Source organism: Nannobrachium achirus (genome assembly GCF_963921795.1).
Source record: "Nannobrachium achirus genome assembly, chromosome: 11".
Classification (NCBI taxonomy): domain Eukaryota; kingdom Metazoa; phylum Chordata; class Actinopteri; order Myctophiformes; family Myctophidae; genus Nannobrachium; species Nannobrachium achirus.
The window spans coordinates 46,100,165-46,124,169 of NC_137820.1; the positions used below are offsets into that span (position 1 = coordinate 46,100,165).

General features: G+C 42.4%; 1 protein-coding gene across 1 annotated transcript in view; it reads left to right on the forward strand.

Annotated features, from left to right (window-relative positions):
• pik3c2a (phosphatidylinositol-4-phosphate 3-kinase, catalytic subunit type 2 alpha) overlaps positions 1 to 24,005 on the forward strand; it is a 94,821-nt gene that overhangs the window by 14,430 nt on the left and 56,386 nt on the right. Inside the window, exons 3-4 of the mRNA XM_080736763.1 lie at positions 14,114 to 14,214; positions 15,735 to 15,898. Of these exons, the coding sequence (XP_080592889.1) occupies positions 14,114 to 14,214; positions 15,735 to 15,898 (265 nt within the window). The remainder of the gene's footprint in view (positions 1 to 14,113; positions 14,215 to 15,734; positions 15,899 to 24,005) is intronic.

A 24,005-nucleotide genomic window follows, 5' to 3' on the forward strand; every position in this document is an offset into this window, starting at 1 on the left:
GGCCCGAACAAACATTTGAAACGTTCCGGCTGTAAAGAGCACATTTCCTTCAGCATAGGACTGAGACGTCGTGTGGACTGGAGAAGGACGGATTTAATGATTCATGAATGTCTGGGAAAGTAACCGTATGACAAAACCTCTTAGTGGCACTGGGGATGAAGGATGTCATTCCTCCCTAAAAGGACATGAATACACATTGATCTTAGTCGCAAACCCACAGTCATTTAACACATTGTGCAGTACTTTTTACTTGTTGTCTAGACTTATCGTCACCTATAAAATGATACGGCCCCGCTGACAGTTTTACTACCCAACCACTATGAGGGTATCATGTTACTTACTGAGCAAAGTTAAGAAAGTGCAGATGAGATATGTGCATGCTGCACAGTATGTTAGTGTGTGCATACAATATTATGTGCAGTGTGTATAAAGCAGTGTCGGTGTTCTCTATACTCAAACTATGCAAGTCGTGTAGTGGCTCCTAATGGTCTGCTCCCCACTGCCAACAATGACATCGTTGATATACCTCAGTGTTTCTCAAATGGGGGTACGTGTACCCCTAGGGGTACGCATAGGTACTACGCAGGGGGTACATGAGAGAAAATGGAAAATCTATTTTACTGTTATGTTTAATGATAAAACATTGACAAATGTATGTGAACGTGCTGCTCTGTAAAACTGTAAACCAAATTAAGTACTAATTTTACTGTTATAGAAAACAGCCTACTTACTTTTATTTTCAACAGTCGATTAAAGGGGGTACTTGGATCCAGCAATCAGGAATAGGGGGTACCGAAGCCCAAAAAGTTTGAAAACCACTGATATAGTACCTGATATCAAGTATTTCCTCTCCCGTTTAAACATCCTTCTATAAGATTCTGTGTGTGAGTACCTGTCCTTTATGCATCTTGAGAACCGCCTGACCGATGACTTCCACGGGAGTGCGGTGCTCGGCGTGAAGTCGGTCGGATTGGCGGTTGTCCGACCAATATGCCCAAAAAGAGTGGAGATCCGGTTGTCCAGATCCGACCAATATGCCAATAGGGATCTCTAAATGAATGGGCATAAAAGGGACACAAGCAGATAGTCAGATGTATACAGATATCACCATATGCTGTATGTAGACATAATATACAGACAGACAGACTGATCAATGTGATCATGTCAAGATGTGTGAAGATGCAGGTACACGTTTATCATAATCAGTACTGTACAGTTTGGCCTAGCGTGGAAGTTTTTGTCTTACATGCTAATTGCTGCAAGCTACATTCCATAGTCTGTCTATTGTATGGTGCTGTGGTATAGCATTGCATTTCTCTCTATTCATTATGTCAGTAATGAATTGCTCATTTTCATAGTAAGCGTAGGCTGAATTATCCTAATATCTACGACCAGCGCTGTGTGTACAAGTGTCATATGGTGTATGTGTGTTTATCCATTTGTGTGTCTGTGTGTTTTGTTGTTGTCGGTGCATGAATTCACACGTGTGCATGTGTGTGTGTTTGTGAGAGTGCGCGCGCGAGAGAGAGATTGAGTCATACAATACATGCATGCGTGTTGCATCACCTGCATGCCATATTATGTGTGTCTCCACAGTCCACACTCAACTATATGTAGCAGTCTTGTGGAATGGAGTGACGTTACTTTGTAGTGAAACATTAGACTGTGGCGTTTGTCTGTATGTTATGTCTGGCGGCTCTCTGTTTGTTAGACATGGCTTCTGGTTTGGCTAACGCCAGCCTTTGATGTTCTGAGTGTCATTCTGTGCCTGTGATGTGATGTTATGTGTGTGTGCGCGCTGTGCGCACATCTAGTGCAGACATCATATGATTCTATTGTTAGTCACAGTCAGTACTTGCGTGTCTGTTTGTTTGTCAGTGGAAATGTTGTTTCATACAGTACATCATGTGTTTGAGAGCTCTAGAGATACTGGTTGTGTGTGTGTGTGTGTGTGTGTGTGTGTGTGTGTGTGTGTGTGTGTGTGTGTGTGTGTGTGTGTGTGTGTGTGTGTGTGTGTGTGTGTGTGTGTGTGTGTGTGTGTGTGTGTGTGTGTGTGTGTGTGTGTGTGTGTGTGTGCGTGTGCGCGCGTGTGCGTGTGTGTTTTGATATCAGCAGTAACAAGTCCCTGCAGCTCCTGTGTGCCCTACAGCATATTCCCTCACAGGCCACACCCACTCTAAGGGGTTGCCATAACAACATCTGCACTCACAAGATTTGAGAATGAATGTGTGTGGTGGTGTGCGTGCGTGCGTGTGTGAGTGAGTGTGCGTCTCTTTCTGTGGTGTTTGGTTGCAGTCTTTGTGGGTTTGTATGTTTGTGTGATCTTATCTGAGTATGCAATGCATGTATTTTGTGTAGGAGATAGTGTGTGTCTTCATATTGTGTGTGTGTGGTTGTGTGGGTGTTTGTGTGGTCTAGGCAAGCACAATGCTGTGTGGACTTACTGGACTCACAATGGATAAAAAAAAACTAATGTTGGCCCGGAAGCTGGCGTGGGTCCGGGCACCCTAGGCTGCAATGCCAGCCTGACAGTGTGTCGCGGGTTCGAATCCCATTCCCGACGACCTTTGCTGCGTGTCACTCCTGCGTGTCACTCCCCATCTCCAGTCAGTTTACTGTCCTATTAAAGGCATAAAAGCCCCAAAATAAATATTAAAATAAAAATAAAATTCAATATGGCAAAATACAATTGTTGCCAACTCAGAGTTATGGGGGTCCTTGAAATTAAAAGGTTTGAGAAAGGTTTATTCTACAAGATAGTTCCTAGGAACTTCCTACGCAGAGATTGTCAATGTCTGTGTCAAATAGACAGAAAGACCTCTGTACCAAAGACCTCTGTGTCGAAATTAGTTAGACTTATTTGTCATTGGGAACCGGACGGCAACTACTGGCGATGGCAGGCCATGAGGCGATAGTGGAAAACGTCGCCCAAAAACATGAACATTTTTGGACGATTGCCCGCTGTCAAAACGTAGGGTGACTCTCTCTCTTTCTCTGTCTCTTTCTCTCTTTTCTGCCACTTTCTTTGCATACCTGCCTCCCCTCTCTTTCTTTGACGATAATATTTTATCATTGAATCTCTCCGTCACTGTTTTTCATCTCTCTTGACTCTGTCTTCACAGTACCTACCTCACCCTTTCTCCCTCTCTTGCACTTTCTCCCCTCTGTTTTATCTCTTCTCTCCATCTTTTCAGACTGCCTAACCCCTGATTTATACTTTAGTCGCGCACGGAAATAGCCAATCTACAAGTTCACAACGCACTGCAGTGCACCACGTTGTGAGCTTGTAGATTGACCGCTCTTGGTACGAGACACTGGCACGCAACGAAGTATAAATCAGGCTTCAAAGCTCCAGTCTGCAGATAAGAAGTAGCATAACAAACACACAACTACCTGATGTCACGCCTAACTGCACACAGTAACGCACGCACACGCACGCACACACACACACACACACACACACACACACACACACACACACACACACACACACACACACACACACACACACACACACACACACACACACACACACACAGAGAACACAGTGTTTGTTTCCTTGTGTGTGGCGCGTGTGTGTTTTATTTCTGTATATAAAACTGATTCTGATTCCTCTCTGGTCCCTGAACACCACATTCATTATTACTTAAAAACAGGGTTGTTTTTCTCCAACTAGAAAACTATTGCCCACATTAAAGATTTTTTTGTTTTTGTTTTGTACTAGAGCTTGTTACTTGTTCTGTTGTAGTATGCTACGTGCCTCACTCACGTGCTACTCTACATACAAAGCCAAATATGTTCAGAACTCAGCCGCCTGCCTCCTAACTCATACCAGGACATGACAGGCTAGCACATCACCCACCAGGACATGACAACAACACGTCACCCCTACTCTCAATAACCAAATGAACTCTGTGATCCTGCTGCTGACATACAGTGAGTAAGGCAAAGCAAGGCAGTTTTGTTTGTAGAGTACATTTCAACAACAAGGCAATTCAATGTGTTTTACATAGAAGATCAAGCAAAGAGAGCACAATTATACAATATGACTTTTAGGATGCATAAAACATAAGAAGTTAAACATAACAGATACAGTTACAGTGCAGAAGAGAGATGGGGGGAAGAGAGAAAAGTAACATGTCTTAGTTATTATTATTATTTGTTTGCAGTTTTCTGAGTTTGTTTTCAGATATGTGGTACATAAAAACGAAATGCTGCTGACAGAAAGCAGATCTTTGCCAGATTACCTGAGAGATCTGGATGGTTCATGATAAGATCCATTTAAAGCTTTATTGACCATCAATATTGCAGTAGTAATTTGAAATCAATTATTTGACACAAATGGAGCCAGTGTAAGGATTTAAGAACCGTAGTGATATGCTCCACTTTCTTGATATTAGTAAGGAGTCGTTCTGAATCAACTGCTGTCACCTGATGTTTTTTTTAGGGAGACCTGTAAAGTCACTGTTACAGTAGTCTAGTCTACTGAAGATGAATGCAAGTTTTCTAGATCCTTATATAAGTTTAACACAGTACTTTTTACTGTATAAGGATGTAAATGCATCTGCAGTTCTGCACTCCACCAATCGTTATATCACTCAGAGAATGCTCCTCTACTCCAGAAGAACACCATTAACATTATGTTTTTGAGATGTGTAAAATATACTGCTGCATTGCAACTGTTGATTAGCGATTAATGATTTATTGAATCCTAATAGTCGGAAAGTGTGTGTGGAGGGAGGTCCTCACTCCTCAGTCCTCACCTCTTATTGAACCAGGGTGTGAGGTTAGTGAAATGAAAGCTGATGCTTTTTGGTGGCCACGCACGCAACACATACTGTATGTATTGTTATAAACTGATGATAATCATGTGAACCTTTGTCATTTTCCCCCTCTACATAAAATTGCTTCATCGAAAATAGCCGATCTACAAGCTCGCAACGTGTCGCGTTTGTGACATGTTGTGAGCTTGTAGATGTATTATTTTCGCCAAATGTTCTCCCCCCCAGAATAGAGTTCATGATGGTTTAAACTAAATACACATGTTAACATTGCACAGTGTTTTAATCTCTTTCTTTTAACACCTCCACGTCGTTCTGCTCCAAATGTTGCCTCATTAACTGCAATTAGCCCTTCGCTATGCCCCTCCTAAACCCGTGCTTGCCCAATGCCACGTTTAGCGACAGGTTACTAAGGCGGGTGCCTTGGCAAGCTGCCATGGCGGCGTGCAGCAATAGCACCCAGCTGCAGACTAACCTGCCTCAAACGCACGTCTAGGAAGAAAACAATAGCCTGTACTAAAGTCAGATTAACATACAGTACACAAGTGTTACCAGTTATATTTTCTCATGAAGTGCTCCTAAATTATTCCTGTGGGTTTGTGTAGGTCAGTGCAATCCGTTCTGTTTTTGTTTCAGTGTTTGTGACACGGAAGCGAGTGGGTGGGACGTTCGCGAACGAATCGAGTCTTTTGAACGGCTCTTTGAAATGAACGATATGATTCGGTTCACAGTAGGGAGCCGTTCCTTTCTAATGAACAGTGTTGGGAAAAGTAATACATTTCTTTACTTAGGTAAACATATCTGCAATCAAGTTTGGAATGTTATTAATGTACTTGAGTAAAAGTAAAATAGTATTGGTATCAAAATGTACTTAAAGTAGCCTACCAATATTAGAACGTAGGCCTACTCATTATGCAGAATGTCCTGTTTCACAGGTTTTCCAATGAGTAAAATGTAGAAAAATCATTTGCAAATAGCTGATCTACAAGCTCACAATGCATTGCAACGTGACACATTGTGAGCTTGTAGATCACCTATTTTCAAATGCCAGAAATGTATCCAATGGCAAAAATGTATAGGCCTATTTGGGTGGAAGTGATTTACAATCATAATCAAAATCTACAAAGTAACCAGTAACTAAAATGAGGCAGTCTTTTGAACGGCTCTTTGAAAGGAACGGATCTCAGAGATCCGGTTCACTTCAGAGAACCATAAATCCCATCTCTATCTAGCAGCCAGACTCGCGGTACAGCGATGCGCGCCGCCATGGCAGCTTGCCAAGTCAGCTGCGTTAGTAACCTGTTGCTAACTTGGCATTGGACAAGGACGGCTTTAGGAGGGGCATAGCGAAGGGCTAATTATCCTCTAATTACTCTCCCATTATAGCTCTCTGTTCTTGCCCCGTATTTAATCTGCGTGTGAATCTCATTCCTCTATACGCTCTGCGGTTTTTAGGGAGGAAGTTGCAATGCATCGATACCATCGCGGATTCCCGTTAACACTGTGACTCACTGAGCAAGCACTTCCCACCGTCTCCCCCGGCCCTTCACATTGTGTGTTGGTGGTAAAAGTGTTGGTGGTAAAAGTGCAAAGGAATTGTGGGAAATGTAGTGAGGAAGCGTCCAGGTCATCTGGGCTTCCAAGGAATGGACGCCAGAATGTATTGCTGGAAGAATAGCTGTGTGTTTTGTATTTGCAAGCAAAACGTGAAGTGCATTGATTCAACTGGTGAGAGTGAGAAGTCTTTTCCTTGGTTGTAATTTACTTGGAGCTGGGTGATTTTACTACCACACTTAAGCCTATTATACTTAGTTTTTCCGACGTGTTTCCCCAAAACTGCAATTTTTGTTATTATTGAATATATATAAAATAAAATAATAATGGCATGCACAGTGCACACAATAGGGACATCATGTTGAAAGTGCTTAAAAATGTTACCAGGACATTTATGCCCCAATTATGACGTTCCACAAGTCAATCTGGGGTCAAGGAAGAACATGTGCCCTCCAAATATGGAGAGTAAGCAGCCAGTCCCATTACTAAACCCCCTGCCTATACATTCTCCTATAATTCATTTTAAATGTATTTGTTCTAGCATGATACATTATGATAACTAGCCCTTACCCGTTCAAAGATATGAGCTCCGAAATGATGTGCAGTGTGTGGGTTATGGGATGTGCACTGTGCACACAGTATATGAGGGATGGAAAGTAACTTTAACTGGTGCTTGCATGATAATATGTAGGAGCATCAATGTAAGAAATACCCGTTTCGTTTAATGGCTACAGAGATACTGTGTACCGATCTGCATGATTTTTGGACAAAATCTGTAACAGGGCAAGACAAACGACCCCCCGGCCCCGCCCGCCCGCCCGCCCGCCCACACACACACACACACACACACACACACACACACACACACACACACACACACACACACACACACACACACACACACACACACACACACACACACACACACACACACACAGAGCTGGTGAAACATGTTGCCTCATGCTAGATGCAGAATGAATATGCCTCAAGCTAGATGCAGAATAGATATAGATACACCATAAAGCTAATATACAGCAAACGATTTGTGAAAGTGACAAACGGCCTTCACAGTTATGTCAGGTGTGTTCATATGCTGATGGTGATGCGATTTCAGATCAATTGCTCCAGCCACCGAGGAGAAACGCTGTTACAGACAGACAGACAGACAGACAGACACTCAGACATTCGCAAAATTATAGTATAGATATACATATAAAGTATATACATAAATTCAATATTAAAACAGACCAGGATAATAAGCTAAGCTTTCCTATTAATAAGTGGGCTTAAGGAAGTGATTTAAAAGATCTTGTCACTGAAATAGAATTAATAGATAAAGATCTTCATCTGCATAAAATGTCAACATGTTTTCTTTAATCCCTTGGTTTTCTTGATGAGAGATGTTATTCTCATATACATAGTGTCAGAGTCAGAGAGACAAGAAGTCAGTGACTTCCTGTTTGAAAGGGGAAGTTGATTGGTTCTCAGCACAGCTGGGTCCTCAGATGTAAAACAGGCCTGGACAAGATAGCAGATGTCACTGACCCAGCTGTGTGACCCAACTAAAGTACTGTATATGTGCAAAGCTCTGTTTACTAAAATACATGACAGTATGGCGGAATGTCTAAAAGTAAACACTTTTTAGAATGCTGTCTGACTTGGGCTTCTGCCCAAAATGAATGCTAGTGCATCCAAAATAGGCTTGTTGTTCTCCATGAATCACTGTCTGATAATTTGCAGGATGAGAATTTAACTCGACAGTGAAATGGTGCTAAAATGTATCTAGTATCATGCTGACCCTGTCCTTACTGATGCACAGTTTACTATCAGAACCGTCACAGCTTGTCCGTATCCATCCGTACTGGTAACGCCTGACACTGTGGTTCCCCTGACACATCACTGTGACATCACAGGTGACATCACAGGGATGTCAGATACTCAGAGCAGGGATAACGCCTGACACTGTGGTTCCCCTGACACATCACATTATTATTGTTATGATTATTAATTTATAATTAATATATTAAATCAACAAGAATTAATACATTTAACATGACATTCATGGCTGGCAGCAGGCTGTGTTAAAATGCTATTAATGTCATTAACCTTTTATTTTTGTATTAGAAAGTATCTGTTCTGGCAACGTTTAAAAATACAGTTTTGTATGACACGAGAACACAGCATGATGAATCTGTTGAGACAGAAAGAAAGCGATGTGAGTCATGTCAATGTTCCCACAAGGGGGGATAGCTGTGGGGGGCTTGGAGTATTGGTCAGTGTGTGTGATCTGAGTGTGTGTGCACATCTGTGTGTGTTTTCTTTTATCTGTGTGAGTGAGAGCAGTGTGTTGTTTGTGTGTCGGGGGTTCATGTGTATTTGCATATCTGTGTGTGTTGTTGTTTGTGCTCCATGTTTGTATATGTGTATTTTGATTTATTTGTGTGTAAGTGCACAAGTATCTTTGCATGGTTTTGCATGTCATGGGTTCATGATGTGTATATTGTGCATTTGTGTGAGCTGCGTTGTGTGTGTGTTGTGTGAATGTTTGTGTTTCGATTCAACCAATCTTTTTTCAATCAAATTATTTTCTGTCAACACCAAATCTCGTCGCCATAAATAGCAGATCTGCAAAGTAGTCACATCGCATTGCAATGTGACGTGTTGTGAGCTTGAGCGTGTTGTGAGCTTGAGCTTGTAGATCTGCTATATTTGGCTTATGTTCCCCCACAGAATATGGATGGTGGGGTTCAAGTGGTAAAGGGGTTCCGTGTCTATGGTACTAAATGAACAGTGGACCAAACAGGCATCTGATTGGCCTAGACCAGGAGTCTTCAACGTTTTCAGGCCAAGGACCCCTTAGCTGACAGGGAGATGAAGCAGAGACCCCACTATATTGTATACAATTGTGTTCAGATGTTCTTCGATTTCATCGATAGATTCATAGACGTGTTTGAATGCACTGTCATCAGTCTATGTTGGATTCGTGTTCATTTGTTTTTTTAGACATTTAACCACTTGAATCGTCGATACTTAGTAAATTTGACCTTTCACTCCAAACCTACCGTATTTTCCGGACTATAAGGCGCACTTAAAAGCCTTTAATTTTCTCAAAAAACTACAGTGCGCCTTATAGTCCAGTGCGCCTTATATATGGATCATTCATTGACATTGACATTCCCTTTAGCACAGCTCCATCTGTTGGATGCATAACGCAACGGTAGTCTATTATGTGCGCCTTATAGTCAGGTGCGCCTTATATATGAAAACAGTTTGAAAATAGACCATTCATTGACAGTGCGCCTTATAGTCAGGTGCGCCTTATAGTCCAGAAAATACTGTATTTGCCAAAAATAGCCAATCTACAAGCTTGTAGATCTGCTATTTTTGGCTAAAGTTCTCCTCAGAGGGATACAAGGGTTCAAGTTGTTCATTTAAAAAGATTATCCTATTACACAAAGATTTGGAGGACCCCCTGTTGTACCTCTGAGGACCCCCTAGGGGTCGCAGACCCCCTGTTGAAGACCCCTGGCTAAGACTCAGAAGTGCAGGGTTTGAGCCTTTTGAAAAACATATGTTCTGTAACATCTTTCAGTGAGGTCTTTGGGGCTTGCTATTTTTACTTTTCTTTTTTCTTTTCATTTTCATCGTTTTTAGTCAGATTTTGCTTAATTTAGGGTTAGGGTTTAAATGGAGACTGGGAACCGAGGCCAGAGAGGGAAGAGAAAATGCAAAACAGCTGCCAGAATCAAACCAGGGATGATTGTACTGTATCTAGTTCATTCAGTGGTTTTCACCTTCTTTCTTCTTTTTTTTTTGCCCCCAAGGCACACCAGTGAACAAGTCGAGATCTCAAGGGACACCTAAATTCATAGCAAAAATAGCAGGTCTAAGTTCACAATCTGTCATGAGCTGGTAGATTCCCAAAGTCCCAAAGTGTTCTCAAGGCACGGGAGACGAGAACAGGTGCGCTTCCTCTGATTGCTGCCACTGATTTGGGCAGTGGGTGCTTAGCTCTAGGTACAACTGAATTCAAGGATCCACATGAGTGGAAAAAGCAGCACACCAGAATGAAAATACAAGACGGGCTCAGATATTAAGTTCCATTTTATTCTGAACGCTTCACTCATGTGGATCCTTGTTCTCAAGGCACACCTGTACTTGTCTCATGGAAGCCCGCTTGGGAACGACTGATCTTACCATATTCAGTTAGTAGTGTGCCCCTGTTTTCATTATTTCATATTCATATTAGTCTGTACTGTGTGTGCATATGTGCCTCAAATAGGCCATGTTTCACAGAGAACTGGTCCTATCAAGTTTTCTTTTAACCCGAGTTGTACTTCGTTGTCGCAATGCAATGCTTTGTGAGCTTGTAGATCTGCTATTTTTAAGAAAGAATCAGGCTTATGTGTGTGTATGCACTATGCAGTTAATCCCCATGCACTTTGTACAAGGACATAAACCTGATGAGAATCCTGAAGAAATTCGACATTGTTTTGTGAAATCCTCACTTCCCAAGGGGACCGTTCTTAGGGTTATGGGTTAGTCTTGAGGTTAGAATTAAGGTTGGGTTAAGATTAGGCATGTGTTGGTTAGAGGATAGTGGAGGATTATGGTTTACCAGATGAAAGGTCTCAAAATATAGTGTTCCAAATATCACAGCGATAGACAGACAGACAGACAGTGAGGGAGGAACCATCATGTGATATAGGGGCCTCATACCAGCCGACGGGTTTCAACACATGACAAGTTGAGACAACACAGGCGTGTGGAGAATGATGATGGCTGTTGGAAGACATGGCTGTGGCTCTGTGGTGGAAGAAGTACTCCGGTATTTTACTTAAAGGACGACTTCACCCATTTTCAACCTATATTCATATAATTGGATTCCCCATCATCGACGTACAGTCCAACCTAATAGAAATTGCAGGCTTTCTATTCCTGGAAAGTTAGCATGCCATACAAGGAAGCCATTGTTCTTGCGTTAATAATAATAATAATAAAAAAAAAGAAGCAAAACCTGCCTAATGATGATGTCAATGGTAGCTGGTCTCCTGAACTGCCCACAGTCCTCCTCTGAGACACAGACAAAAATGTTCAGATGGAGGTCTACGGCCAAATACATATCGATTTGGGGATCCTTGACACAAAAGGTTTGAGAAGCACTGCTTTAAGACATGTGAGTGTCTCTGCAGTCATTAGCTGTAGCAGCAGCAGAAGCAACAGTGGTTGCTGAGGGTTGTACTTTCTGGAGGACTGGCTCCGTTTCTGTTCTTTTTGGGTTCCACTGCAGGTCAGCGCTGGACCATCTGTATTTTTAGATGCTTTGAACTTAGAATTCTATTTTCAAGTGCTAAACACGGAGCGAGCTTGTGCGAGCGTGCACTACATGATTGTGACAACTGCATGCACGCAGACAATGTCATACTGTACATACACAGCTCAGGCATGTGCTTGAATTTTGAAAAACGTGCTGGCAAATTTGTGTTACTTAGTTACCTTAGTAAAATAATGCAATGCATAGATAGACATACATACTTAATTGTCCATAGCCTAGTATGACCACAGTATAGGCTCTTTATATGTTCAAAGTGAAGGAAACCAAATGTCATTCCAACATTGGGCTGGCAAAAAGTGACTGATTATCTGTGGATTCCTTTAAAATGTGTGGGAATGGGAATGAATAATAATCCACCTTTTTCCTGCTTGGATTGTGCCAATAACATCTGCTGTTCAGATTCTAAATTAATGATCATCTTCTGTATGGACCGTTACTCAGAACAGATACTGTACAATAGGCCAGGGCTGTTATCCATTAAATAAAGTCTTATTGGACTAATAATCATAGGAATGTGTCAACTAATCTAATTAGTTGATTTAATCAACAAATTATCTGCAAATATATAGTGTACTGTACAATCAATGAACAAAGGTTATGTGTTAAAGGTTATATGTCTGCAAACACTTACATATGTTATTTAAAGTCATATACTGTATATATAAGTACTAACACTGTATTAAGTGTTTTCAGTCAATTGTCTCAGCCGTTACAGGTTTACTTTAACTTGCTGTAACACAAGTTGGTTTATTGATTAAAATTGATTACAGTACTAATGGATAGGGTAATTTAGGACTTGGTTGCACATTGGTGTCGCACACCGATGCGATGAGTAGCCTACAGTATAACTCGATCATAAGGTGTAAAGGTAGCTCTCCACTGCACCAGTTGCAGTAAGGTTGGAAAGTGTCTGTTGCCGAAAATCTGCTGTTGAATGGCCAGTGGGTACGCTGTCGTGTCATGGCGCAAGTTGTATGGAAGCGTCGAATCGACCTTTGAATAGCAGCGGGCTCATTGTTGAAAAAGATGCCGTTGTCAAGCCATAGGTTATTTTTAGCACCATACTTAGCCGTCTGTCGATGTCGGGCTGTAGACTCTCAAGTGCATTGAGCAACTTTTTTTTTTTTTTTCACACATTCCAACCGACTGATCTCCCGACGTAATTCGACTGCCAGTCTGCAGTAATTTGTAGTACTCTGTTTGGTGGAGAGCTACTAACTAACCCTAACCCTTTAGCAAAAAGGTCACGCTGCAAAAAATGCAAAGTGCTGTCATGGCACAACTGAAGTCAGCTGTGTGTCTGCTTCAGGCCTCCATGCTCCGGGTCCTGGGGGACGATTAAACTTTCACTTAACAACATTCCACACATTTCTGTGTCTGTGGCTTTGTATCTGCTTCTCCGTCTCTCTCTCTGTTTCTCTTCATCCTTTGGAGATATTCAGAGATCAACTGGTGGTTCTCTCTTCCCTGGCTGGGAAGCGCTGATGATGTCATATTCAGAATTCCGAGCCATTCTGAGCCATGACTGAGCACTTTTACAGACTGCAGCAGGAACACAGGATAAGTCAGGCCGGGCCCTTTCGCTTCTCGTATCCTATGCAAGTCAGAGGAAATGCATTACATTCCTGGCCAGGCAGGCAGGCAGGCAGGCAGGCAGTGGGAAATGTATTACATTCCTGGCCCTGGCAGGCAGACAGACAGGCAAGGAAGCAGGCCCGGCATACAGATAGATAGACAGTATGGTATAGTAGAAGAAGGACTGTCCCTCTGGCAGCCTACGGGCCTCCAGGAATTTCTCATGGCAATCCCTCAGGGAGCTGTCTGGCTATTGTGTGTGCATGCGTGTGCGTGTGTGTGCGTGTGCGTGTGTGTGTGTGTGTGTGGTGCAAGATATACCTATAGAACTGTATCCACAGCAACGTAAACAAAGGCAGAACATCAGTTTGTTTTTCAGAATGCTTTAATTTATCAAACAGAGCTGAGTCTTCAGCAAAGCTGTGTAGTAAACAACTTAGTTGGAAGAACTTGAATTGTAGAGTGGATAGAAAAATAACATGACCTGGGTCACCCCGCGCACGCGCGCATACACACACACACACACACACACACACACACACACACACACACACACACACACACACACACACACACACACACACACACACACACACACACACACACACATTCTGTGTTTGATGTCATCTCTTTTTTGTATTTGTAGTTAAATGACATTCTGTGTTTCTTTGTGTGTGTGGTTCTGTCTCTCTGTGTGTGTGTGTGTGTGTGTGTGTGTGTGTGTGTGTGTGTGTGTGTGTGTGTGTGTGTGTGTGTGTGTGTGTGTGTGTGTGTGTGTGTGTGTGTGTGTGTGTGTGTGTGTGTGTGTGTGTGTGTGTGTGTGTGTGTGTGTGTGTGTGTGTGTGTGTGTGTGTGTGTGTGGTTTCAGGATAAGGTTCGTAGTCGAGGTTTGGTGAAGAACTCCACTCTGGAAGAGTCAGACGCTCAGAATCTGGAGGCGGTTGCCTTCTGTCAGCACATCTCAACCACGTAAGAGCCATTCACATGCACCCTGGTGCTGCATTTGGACAAATCAGTACATAAGTAATGTGGTATTATATAATGGGTTTAGGTGGAGTGGTGATGTAGCCGTGCTCAGGGACCTCATCTCATGGCTAGAACAATACCAACACCCACAAACAGTCCTACTTCTGCCCTGTCTGTCTGTCTGTCAGCTTTTTGAAATTCAAATGTTTGTTGTTATTTTAAAACTATGAGTTATAGTGGAAAACATACTTTTAATTAGTATTGATAATAGCAGATCTACAAGCTCGCGGTTGTGAGCTCCTAGATCGTCTATTTTCTTTAGTTTGGGTCCCAGGGAGACATAAAATTTCTCTTTTGGGTCTCCAGCTTAAAACGTTTGGGAACCACTGGTCTACAGTACCTGTCTGTCTGTCCGTCCGCCTACCTCCTTGCCTGGCTAGTTTGCTGTCTGTCTGCCTGCAGCACACAGTCTATGTGCTCCCTGTTGAGAAGGAACTTTAGGTTCCATGAGAAAATATCTGAGGAACGGACAGCAAAAATAGACTCACTACATAATCATCTCCCGAAACATCTGCCAACACACTGCTGGCATATACAGCATGCACGCATGTACGCACAGTCAGGTTTTGTACGGTTATGATGACATGATCCACTTTGTTTGTGTAAAGAGTGACTTTGAGAGCTATTTCACCTTAAAATGTAAGTTAAAGGGGAGGCAAATTAGAATTGTTAACTTTCAATCAATAGGAGCAACTAATGAAGATATCTGGCCAATGTTTTGGAGTTGCATCATTGCAAGGTAACTGCACATCCCAAACCCTTAGCAAAGTGTCACTTTGTTTTAAGAGACCAAAGCCCAGTAAACACGCATTGTTCTTGTTGTATTCATGCCAAGCTGCACTCCAGGCCTGTTGTTCCTAATGCAACAGCTGAAAAATCACATCTTAGAACTATTTTGTAGAGATCAGTGTTTTCCCTAGACTGTATTTTAATTCATGCATTTTAGGCATCGGTTTAACTCTTAATTTGCATATTGTTTTCTGTGGTTTCGTCAAACGTTCCTGACATAATATGTTTGTATAATATGTCAACAGAACCTTCCATTGGCTTTACTGATGAAATGTTACTTCTATTTGGAGCATTTTTTTTTCAACCCATTAACAAGTTTGTTGCCAAGAATTAAAATTGACTAATGTCTCTTTTGCCAGAATTGCCAGAATTCTACCTTTTTCATTTGTTTAATGTGCACGGGTCATGCACGGATAATGCACGGATGATGCACCACACGTGTGCTGTGCACGCCATTCACAGCTTTCAAACAAAAAAACCTTTTCACGTCAAGGACCCCCAAAATCATATGTATTTGGCTACGGATACCCATCAAAAATATTTTGCACCATGGACCCCCAGAAGTAGGAGCTTGTGTCACCTATGATTATGACCTCTCAGTTCTGTTCTGTTCATAGCTTTTTTTCAAGTAAAGGTGTAAATGTCATGTCTCTTTCTGTTCTGTGTACATCCAGAGTCCGCTCTCGGTTCCCCCACGATGACGTTTCCACCAACCCCGGCTACGTCCTCAGCCCCGTCATCGTCCTGGGCGACGGGGGAGGAGGGGACAGTGGCTGTACCGTCAAGGTGTCCATTGAGATCTCCGACTCCCAGGAGCCTGTCACCTTCACCTGTGACGGTAAGACCACAACACCAACAGCAAACCAATGTCCATCGAGGGCAGAGCTGGAAAAAGTACTCAACTCTTATTTATTGACGAATAATTGTTCGCAAAGTATAACATTCCTCTTGTTGGTTTTTTTTGTGTTTTATTTTATGGGCCCAGGACACACACATACTGTAAAAGCGTAATGAAATGCACACATACAAGCTTAATGAAACACACACTTCCAATGTGCTCCAGCAAATACATTGAATGTATGCAAATGTTGAATTGGATCATCCATAATGATCAGATTTCCATTAGTCATGGTTTTCATGGGGTGTATTTTAAAAACACAACCCCCTCACACACTCAAATCACCCCTGCTTTTTTAATTGTGGTCAACGATTTGGTATAAAATTCCCCTCTCTCTCTCTCTCTCGTCATGATCATTCCCAACACCTAAAAAAAAAATGATGTGTATTGTCCATTATAATGTACTTGCTTTTGCAGAGCACTGAAAATCTGTCTGTAGACGGACATGGCACTCCACTGCTTGTATTGTCCAAAGATCAGCGCACACACACACACACACACACACACACACACACACACACACACACACACACACACACACACACACACACACACACACACACACACACACTACTGTACAGACTAGTGTGGGGAAATGGAGCTGATTCCAATCTTTAACAGCCACTGGGCCCTGCCTGCTAGCCTAGCAGGAAGCCAATGGAAGGACCCCTTCCCCTTTAAGAGTGAACCACAGAGATTGGAGATAAGAACGCCAGGCGAGGAGGCTCTGGAGGAGGAAACGGCATTCACAGCTGCCAGCTTCCAGCTCCTCTACCCCTCCTCCCTCCCTCTCTCTCTCTCTCTCTCTCTCTCTCTCTCTCTCTCTCTCTCTCTCCTCTTTTCTTGTTCTGTTTTCTTTTCTCCGTCGTGGGAAGCACACCACGTTCCTTTTGAGAACAAATAAAGGTTGTGCCCTCACCCAGACGAGCAGAAGACAGGCTGTGTTTCTTGTTCCCTTGCCCACTGTGGTAGGCCAGGGCAACTTGTTGGCAGTGTAGCCGAGTGTGTAGGACATGCCACCTACACTGCCTGGGGTTAAAGAGTGATAGAAAATGTGTGGGCCAGTGTACTGTGGCGCTGTGAGGCGTTTCAGCGGTGAAGAAAAGGTGTTTGTTGGGTTCAGGGGTGAAACGATTCATGTAAGATTCGGTTGAATTGATTGTCTGAAGATTAATAGAGTTTTTGTTTATTATTTGATATAGCCTGGGCAGTGGTAGCCCTGAAACATGACGGCCGACACCGTATCTCACGACCGTCATGGATTGATTGATTGATTGAAGACTTTATTAGAAGTTTGCATAGGAAAAGGTACAGTTTCATGACGGTACAGTTCACTGGTACAAGGTCTACTAAAAGGAGATCCATGAAAAGACTAAGCTTATTTCCACTGGGAACCATTGAAGTATCTCATATAACATTGAATGACAGACAAATAGAAAACAGTACTATGCAGTAGATATGTAAAGAAAAAGAAAAAAGAAAACAGTAAGTCTAAACAAACAGTATATACAAAGAAGGGGCAGGGGAGGGTAGGGTTGGGCTAGGTTCATTTTTTTACCAGTTGCGAACGGCTGCTGCCTGTAAGTGGTTTTTCAGGGCAATTTTAAAGGATGCTAGTGATCCACACTCCTTTATGGCCTTCGGTAAGGCTTTCCACATTTTGGTGGTATAGCAGAAAAACGAGTTTGACCCTTTGTTGGTTTTGACTCTGGGTTGGAAGTGATCTGTGGCGCTGCCTCTGGTGTTGTAATTATGGACATCTTTAATGTTTATAATGTATTTTGACAGGTACTTGGTTATCATAGTGGTGTAGTGTATCTTGTACACCAGGCCCATTGCAAGTTGCTGGATGAGGATTGGTTTCGGGTGGATGATGTTAAATTGCCGCTTGCGTCTACACAAACATTCAGATTTCAAAAATAAAGTGCTTAATCAAGGCTCGCACATGTCTAAATACTCTACGTCCTACTAGAATTACCTGTATCCTTCGTATATAGGCCTAGAATTATTGAATGCTTTAACCAGTGAAAAATAGCAGATATACAAGCTCACAGCGTGGCACCGAGTGCCGCGCTGCGAGCTTGTAGATCTGCTATTTTTGAAAAAGTTGTGAAAATGTGTGCAAATCTTTGAATATATGTATTTTCAAAGCTAACGTTTGTAACTAAAATTTTGCTTCTGGGTGGTCCCTGGAACTAAATATTTTGAGATGGGGGTCCGTGGCCAAATACATATCATTTTGGGGGTCCTTCACATGAACCACTGACATAGTAGTCTCTCAAGAACAGACTAACTGAGAAAAGGACCTTTTCTTTGACGATTGCTGGCCAGATTGCTGACATAGAAACACCGGTTTTTCAAAAAACCTTAGAAGGATTCAAAAGACACTTATAGAATCGGGTCAAAATTCTAATTTTCACGTTTTTTCAAAGTGAACTTGTATATCTGCTGTTTTTCAATAGTTAAAGCATAAAATAATGATACGCTATAATGTGTACCAGTTCTAAATGGGTTAATAAGAAGCATTTTAATACGATAGTTTTCTGTTTTTCCATGTATTTCATGGTTTTCCCCATGCGCACGTTACAACCGATAGATGGGTGTGTTGTTTGTGTAGACGTAAGCGGCAATTTAACATCATCTGCCCAAAACCAGGTCAATCCTCATCCATGACGGCCGTGAGATACGACCATCATGTTTCAGGTCTAGGGCCGTGGATAACCCTGCCAGATCTAATTGTATTCCCTAGACATCTAGACAGGGTGTAGGTACAGCAGGCAACCAATTTGAATGACATTTTTGTAATCTAAAAATAGGTCTTTGCTGCACATTATAAAATGTAGATGTAAGCCATTTACCATGAGAGGGAGTGGGTTGTTGGAAACAAACAACCCTGAAACAGTGGTAAATCAGCCAACAACCCACAACCTCGAATGGTAAATTGCTTTTCTACCACTTTTACCATATACAGTAAATGAAAGAAAACACAGTCGTAACTTGCAAGGATCTTTAGTTACACAATCATTAATTGTTTCAGTGGGCGCGGTCCATGAGCCAACTCAAGGTTGTTGACTGATTTACCACTGTTTTAAGCCAATCAGAATCCAGTATTTGAACATGTGTCCACAAAAAGTGGTAGAAATGTCTGTTTGGGTTCATATAACTTGTGATGATCACAAGTTACAAGTTACTCTCTTGATAGTCTTTAGTTAATTGAGCCTTAATTGAGTAAGGTGTTTTGTTATTGGATGTGCACTGCTGTCACTGATGCCAAGCTCCCTGCTGGCCGGCATCCAATCACTGCCTTCATGTCAAGACTAATAATCCTAACGGTGTAACCCAGGGACGTGCAGAGAATGTAGCAGACCTCCAAGCTCACAACGCGCCGCACTGCGAAGCGTAGTGAGCTTGGATATCGGCTATTTTCGATTGATTTTTTCGATTGATTTCTACACAGACTCCGAGAGGGCAATTATTTCAACATAAGATGCTGCATTCAAGTTCAGGAGAGTTTGGACAAGGCAATTCTCTTGAATGCTGCCTTCAAGTGTGTTATGAAAAGGGGAGCATTTTGCATTTCTTTCACCGTAGTGAAAACTGCATTCATGGTCTGGAGAGAGCACTTTTTACAGAGGGATAAAAGGGCAGGGGCTCAAGCCCCCTTTTATGTCTATGTGTGCACGTGCCTGGTTTAACCAACTTCTGTCTGTCTAGGGCTATGCACTCTCCATCGGAAAAACAAAGTTACTTGTTTGTGTGTGTGAGTGACAGAGAGTGATCTGATAGTACTCAGTGCCTGGCAAAAACGTGTGTCCTTTTCTACTCACTGTGTGTCAACCTTGTCCCACTAACGCTTACAATAAAAGCATGTCGTCATGTGTGTTTGTGTCCAGGAACACTGTGTCTCACTCTTTGTAACAGTCATTAATGTCTCACTTCCTTTCCTCTGAACAGCCCGGTCTAACTTCAACAACCTTGGAAGTGCCTGCTTCCTACTCTCTGCTTTAAAAAAAAGAAAAAGAAAAGTTAGTTCTGTACTTCCTAGAAACCTCACCTTCTCGGTGTTCAGTTAATGTCAAGTTCCACATTTCAATTCTTGTCAACTCAAACTTTGAGGTTTGATTCCTGGCTCCGGCAATGTGTCAGCTCGGATATGTTCATTTTATTTCAAAATGTAATTATATGATGAACACCTTGAGATGCATCATCTTGATTTTGACCTATATCTGCATTAGTTGATGTGGCCTAAACTTAAAGGTATTGTCATACAACAATGTTGCCCACCAAAAATGTACAAGCGCACAACGTGTCACGACGGTGAGCTTACCTTGTAGATTGGCTATTTTCAGCTAGCGACACCATCATATAACTAGAAAATATTGTTCCTTCGAAACAATTGTGGGCTCGCTTCAAGCCAGAAAACAATGGCTATAAAAGTACAAAATGTCAAGATCGCAGGCAGTACTCTCTTTGACGTTACTGACACAATCGGACACTGCATGCATGATTTGAGGCATTTTGTTCCAAAAATGGGTTATGCAAAAGTTGACTACGGTTCAAGTGTTACGGGGCAAAACGTAAAGTGGGCCGGTATAGCGCCACCATGAGGCCGAGTGATGTAATTATTTTTCCATTCATTCTTAAAATCATTATAAATCTCCTCTCCGAGTTTTGAAACTGTAGCCCATATGGTTTGCGAGAGAAAAATACTTTAAAGTGATTTTTTGCATTTCCCCATTATAAGTCAATGGGGAAAATTAAGCGCGGTTTTTTGCCAATTACGTCGCCATGGTAACGCGGATCAGAAACGAAAGATAATAGCACACCATTCCCGGCCGAGCCGCACGTTTTGATGTATATATTGCGGGGGGTTGCGTAAATGGTCCGGCACTAGTTACATGCCAAACTTTGGGGAAACGCCATGCATGCATGCCTGTCTGCCTGGCTTAAGTATGAGCGAGTACAATAAGTGTTTTGCCATTGCATGGCAGGCACACGTAATAATGACAATATCTAAAGTGTGCTCGCCTTACAGGCGAGCCCACAATGATGTATAAACCAGAACCACACTCTGTATTGTGCACAAGTAGGCCATGTATGGCCTACTTGTGCGCCAGCAGAGCGTGCCATGAGGTGCGCTCACCACTGGCGTCACCACTACATACAGGCTTAAACAAACACAGACACAAACATACCTACATACGTAGCCGAACGCAGTACTTGCGCGCTCTGCTGGCGCAAGTAATAAAGCTTCAGTGTCTTGAGTGTCCAGAATGAGACACAGCTTTAGAAACCAGATTTTAATCGCATTCTGAACCACCTAGGAATGTGGTTCAAATCTGTTTTTTTTAACCAATTATTTGTACCCCTTTTCGCCCCAATTTAGTTGTTGTACCAATTGATTCCTCCCCACACACATTTCTGTGTTGTCACTGCTGTAGTAACCTACTGACTCACTCACCTGCCAGTGAGGAGCCCCCACCAGGAGGACATAGAGCCTTCGTCCTACTCCTCCCGCCCAACACTCCCTGCTGACAGGTGCCGCCCAGCCCGTAGGAATACATGCTATGACCTGTATCATCCCTTCCCATCCGGCTACCCTCTCGCACAGACGCCCGACATAGCCGGTTGCACCACAGGGGATTTGAACCCACAACCATAATTTTAGTCAAATAAATCAACTGTATATTGATGATATATAGTCAACTAAAACTAGAAATCTTGTCAAAAGACTATGACTAAAACTGTCAAAATTAGAAGAAAAAAAAAAAAACTCTTTCTGTGGACGCTGCCCCCTATTGTTGTCAGCTTGAAACCAGTGAAGATAGTGCAGATTAATCTCTGTTCACTTCCTACAGTGTTCTTCCCAGGTCAGGTCTAATTTCCTTCCTTCACTCTCCAGCTTCCTACGTTCCTCATTTACATTTACTTTCTCTCACTTCAGAGTTGAACTGAGGTCACTTTGCGTCCTGTGTCCCAGATTCCTTGGGCACTTCCTATCCTTTCTAATAATCCCTATTAACCTTATTAACACTCTGGCTTCCTAAAATAAATACCCACTTCCTACTTGCTGTATATTAGGCCTTTTCACCCATTAAGACTTGAGGCCCATTCTACAAATACCTTCTAAAATAGGTAGTTATCAAAATTATGACATTTCTTTCAAAAATGTTCAAAAATAGTAGATGTACACAGCACGGCATTAAAGAGTGAGCTTGTATATCTGCTATTTTTGAATAGCCAACTCTAAAAGGACTTTGATGCTTTCCCATTGTTAAGGGTTTAATTGACATCTGGAGCTTCTAGTTTACTTTATGTTCAATGCCCGCCGGATCCTTGCAGTCCATTTGGTCTTTCGTTTCCGAGGGTTCTCGCTGCCTGTTTCCTGGTTGACTCCCAGGGTTGTGGTGGGCAGTGGGTGCTGACCCAGTTAGTTTGTGTTTGGATTCCTCTGATTGGCTACAGTGACCAAGGTCAGATAGCTGCACTCAGGAACAATGGGCCTCAGTTCTCCTCAAAGCCTAGACAGACAGACAGACAGACAGACAGACAGACAGACAGACAGACAGACAGACAGACAGACAGACAGACAGACAGACAGACAGACAGACAGACAGACAGACAGACAGACAGACAGACAGACAGACAGACAGACAGACAGACAGACAGACAGACATCTCACTGCCTGTCTGTCTTACTTGTTTAGTTTTTTGTATCTTCGTTTTCGCTTATCCTGTCCTCTCCATCTCTCTTTGTATCTCTGCCTCTCTGCCTCTGTCTTTTTCTTCTAATGTCCCCCCTGACTGTTTGTCAGAGGCCTTACTTCTACCCATCCGTTGCTGTTACCTTTTCCTAAACGCGGTTCTAGGAAAACCGACACGGGGAATGCACTCCTCTACCAAGATAGATGACTGTTCTCTCCTGCTCACCCCCGTTCCAGTGTTCCTATACACTATCCTAGCTGCCTCTCCCCCTGTGTAATGACTTATTTAATGGCTCAGACTTAAGCACCCTGTCATTCTATCCTCGTATTTCTTTCCAATGAGGCGCCATTGGTTATCGTCCCCAAAGAAACCAGCTTCCAGGAGCAGAGTTGTCACATTTAGGCCTAGAATTATTGAATGCTTTAACTATTGAAAAATAGCAGATATACAAGCTCACAGCGCGACACCGAGTGCCGCGCTGCGAGCTTGTAGATCTGCTATTTTTGAAAAAGTTGTGAAAATGTGTGCAAATCTTTGAATATGTGTATTTTTAAAGCGAACGTTTGTAACTAAAATTTTGCTTCTGGGGGGTCCCTGGAACTAGATATTTTGAGATGGGGGTCCGTGGCCAAATAAATATCAGTTTGGGGATCCTTCACATGAAAAGGTTTGAGAACCACTGACATAGTAGTCTCTCAAGAACAGACTAACTGAGCTCCATTTAAGTGAAAAGGAGCTTTTCTTTGACGATGGCTGGCCAGATTGCTGACATAGAAACATAGGTTTTTCGAAAAACCTTAGAAGGATTCAAAAGACACTTTTAGAATCGGGTCAAAATTCTAATTTTCACAATTTTTCAAAAATAGCAGACCTACAAGCTCGCTGTGAGCTTGTATATCTGCTATTTTTCAATAGTTAAAGCATAAAATAATGATACACAATAATGTGTACCCGTTCTGAATGGGTTAATAGGAGCATTAAAGTGCAGTGTGAAATGCAAATTTGTCCTTTTGACGTGTGCCTAATATATTTGAGAAGAAGAGTTGATTCTCTTGGCGTTGATGTCCGACCACAAAGCATCAGAGGATTCCTGACATTCTCTGGAGGGAGAGAGAGAGACATGGGGAGGGAGAGAGAGAGAGTTGGGGGGGTGAATGTATGCTGGTCTTGGGGAGGTTGGAGCCTCTTTGTACTTCTCACTTTTCCTTTTGACCTTTGACCCCTAAACTCCACCCACCTCTCTCTCTACTGGCTTTGAATTGTTCTTTAGATTTTTTATTTTTTTGTCCATTTATTTTTTTGCTAATGCGTATTTGTACGGTATTCTCTGTCTGTCTCTCTCT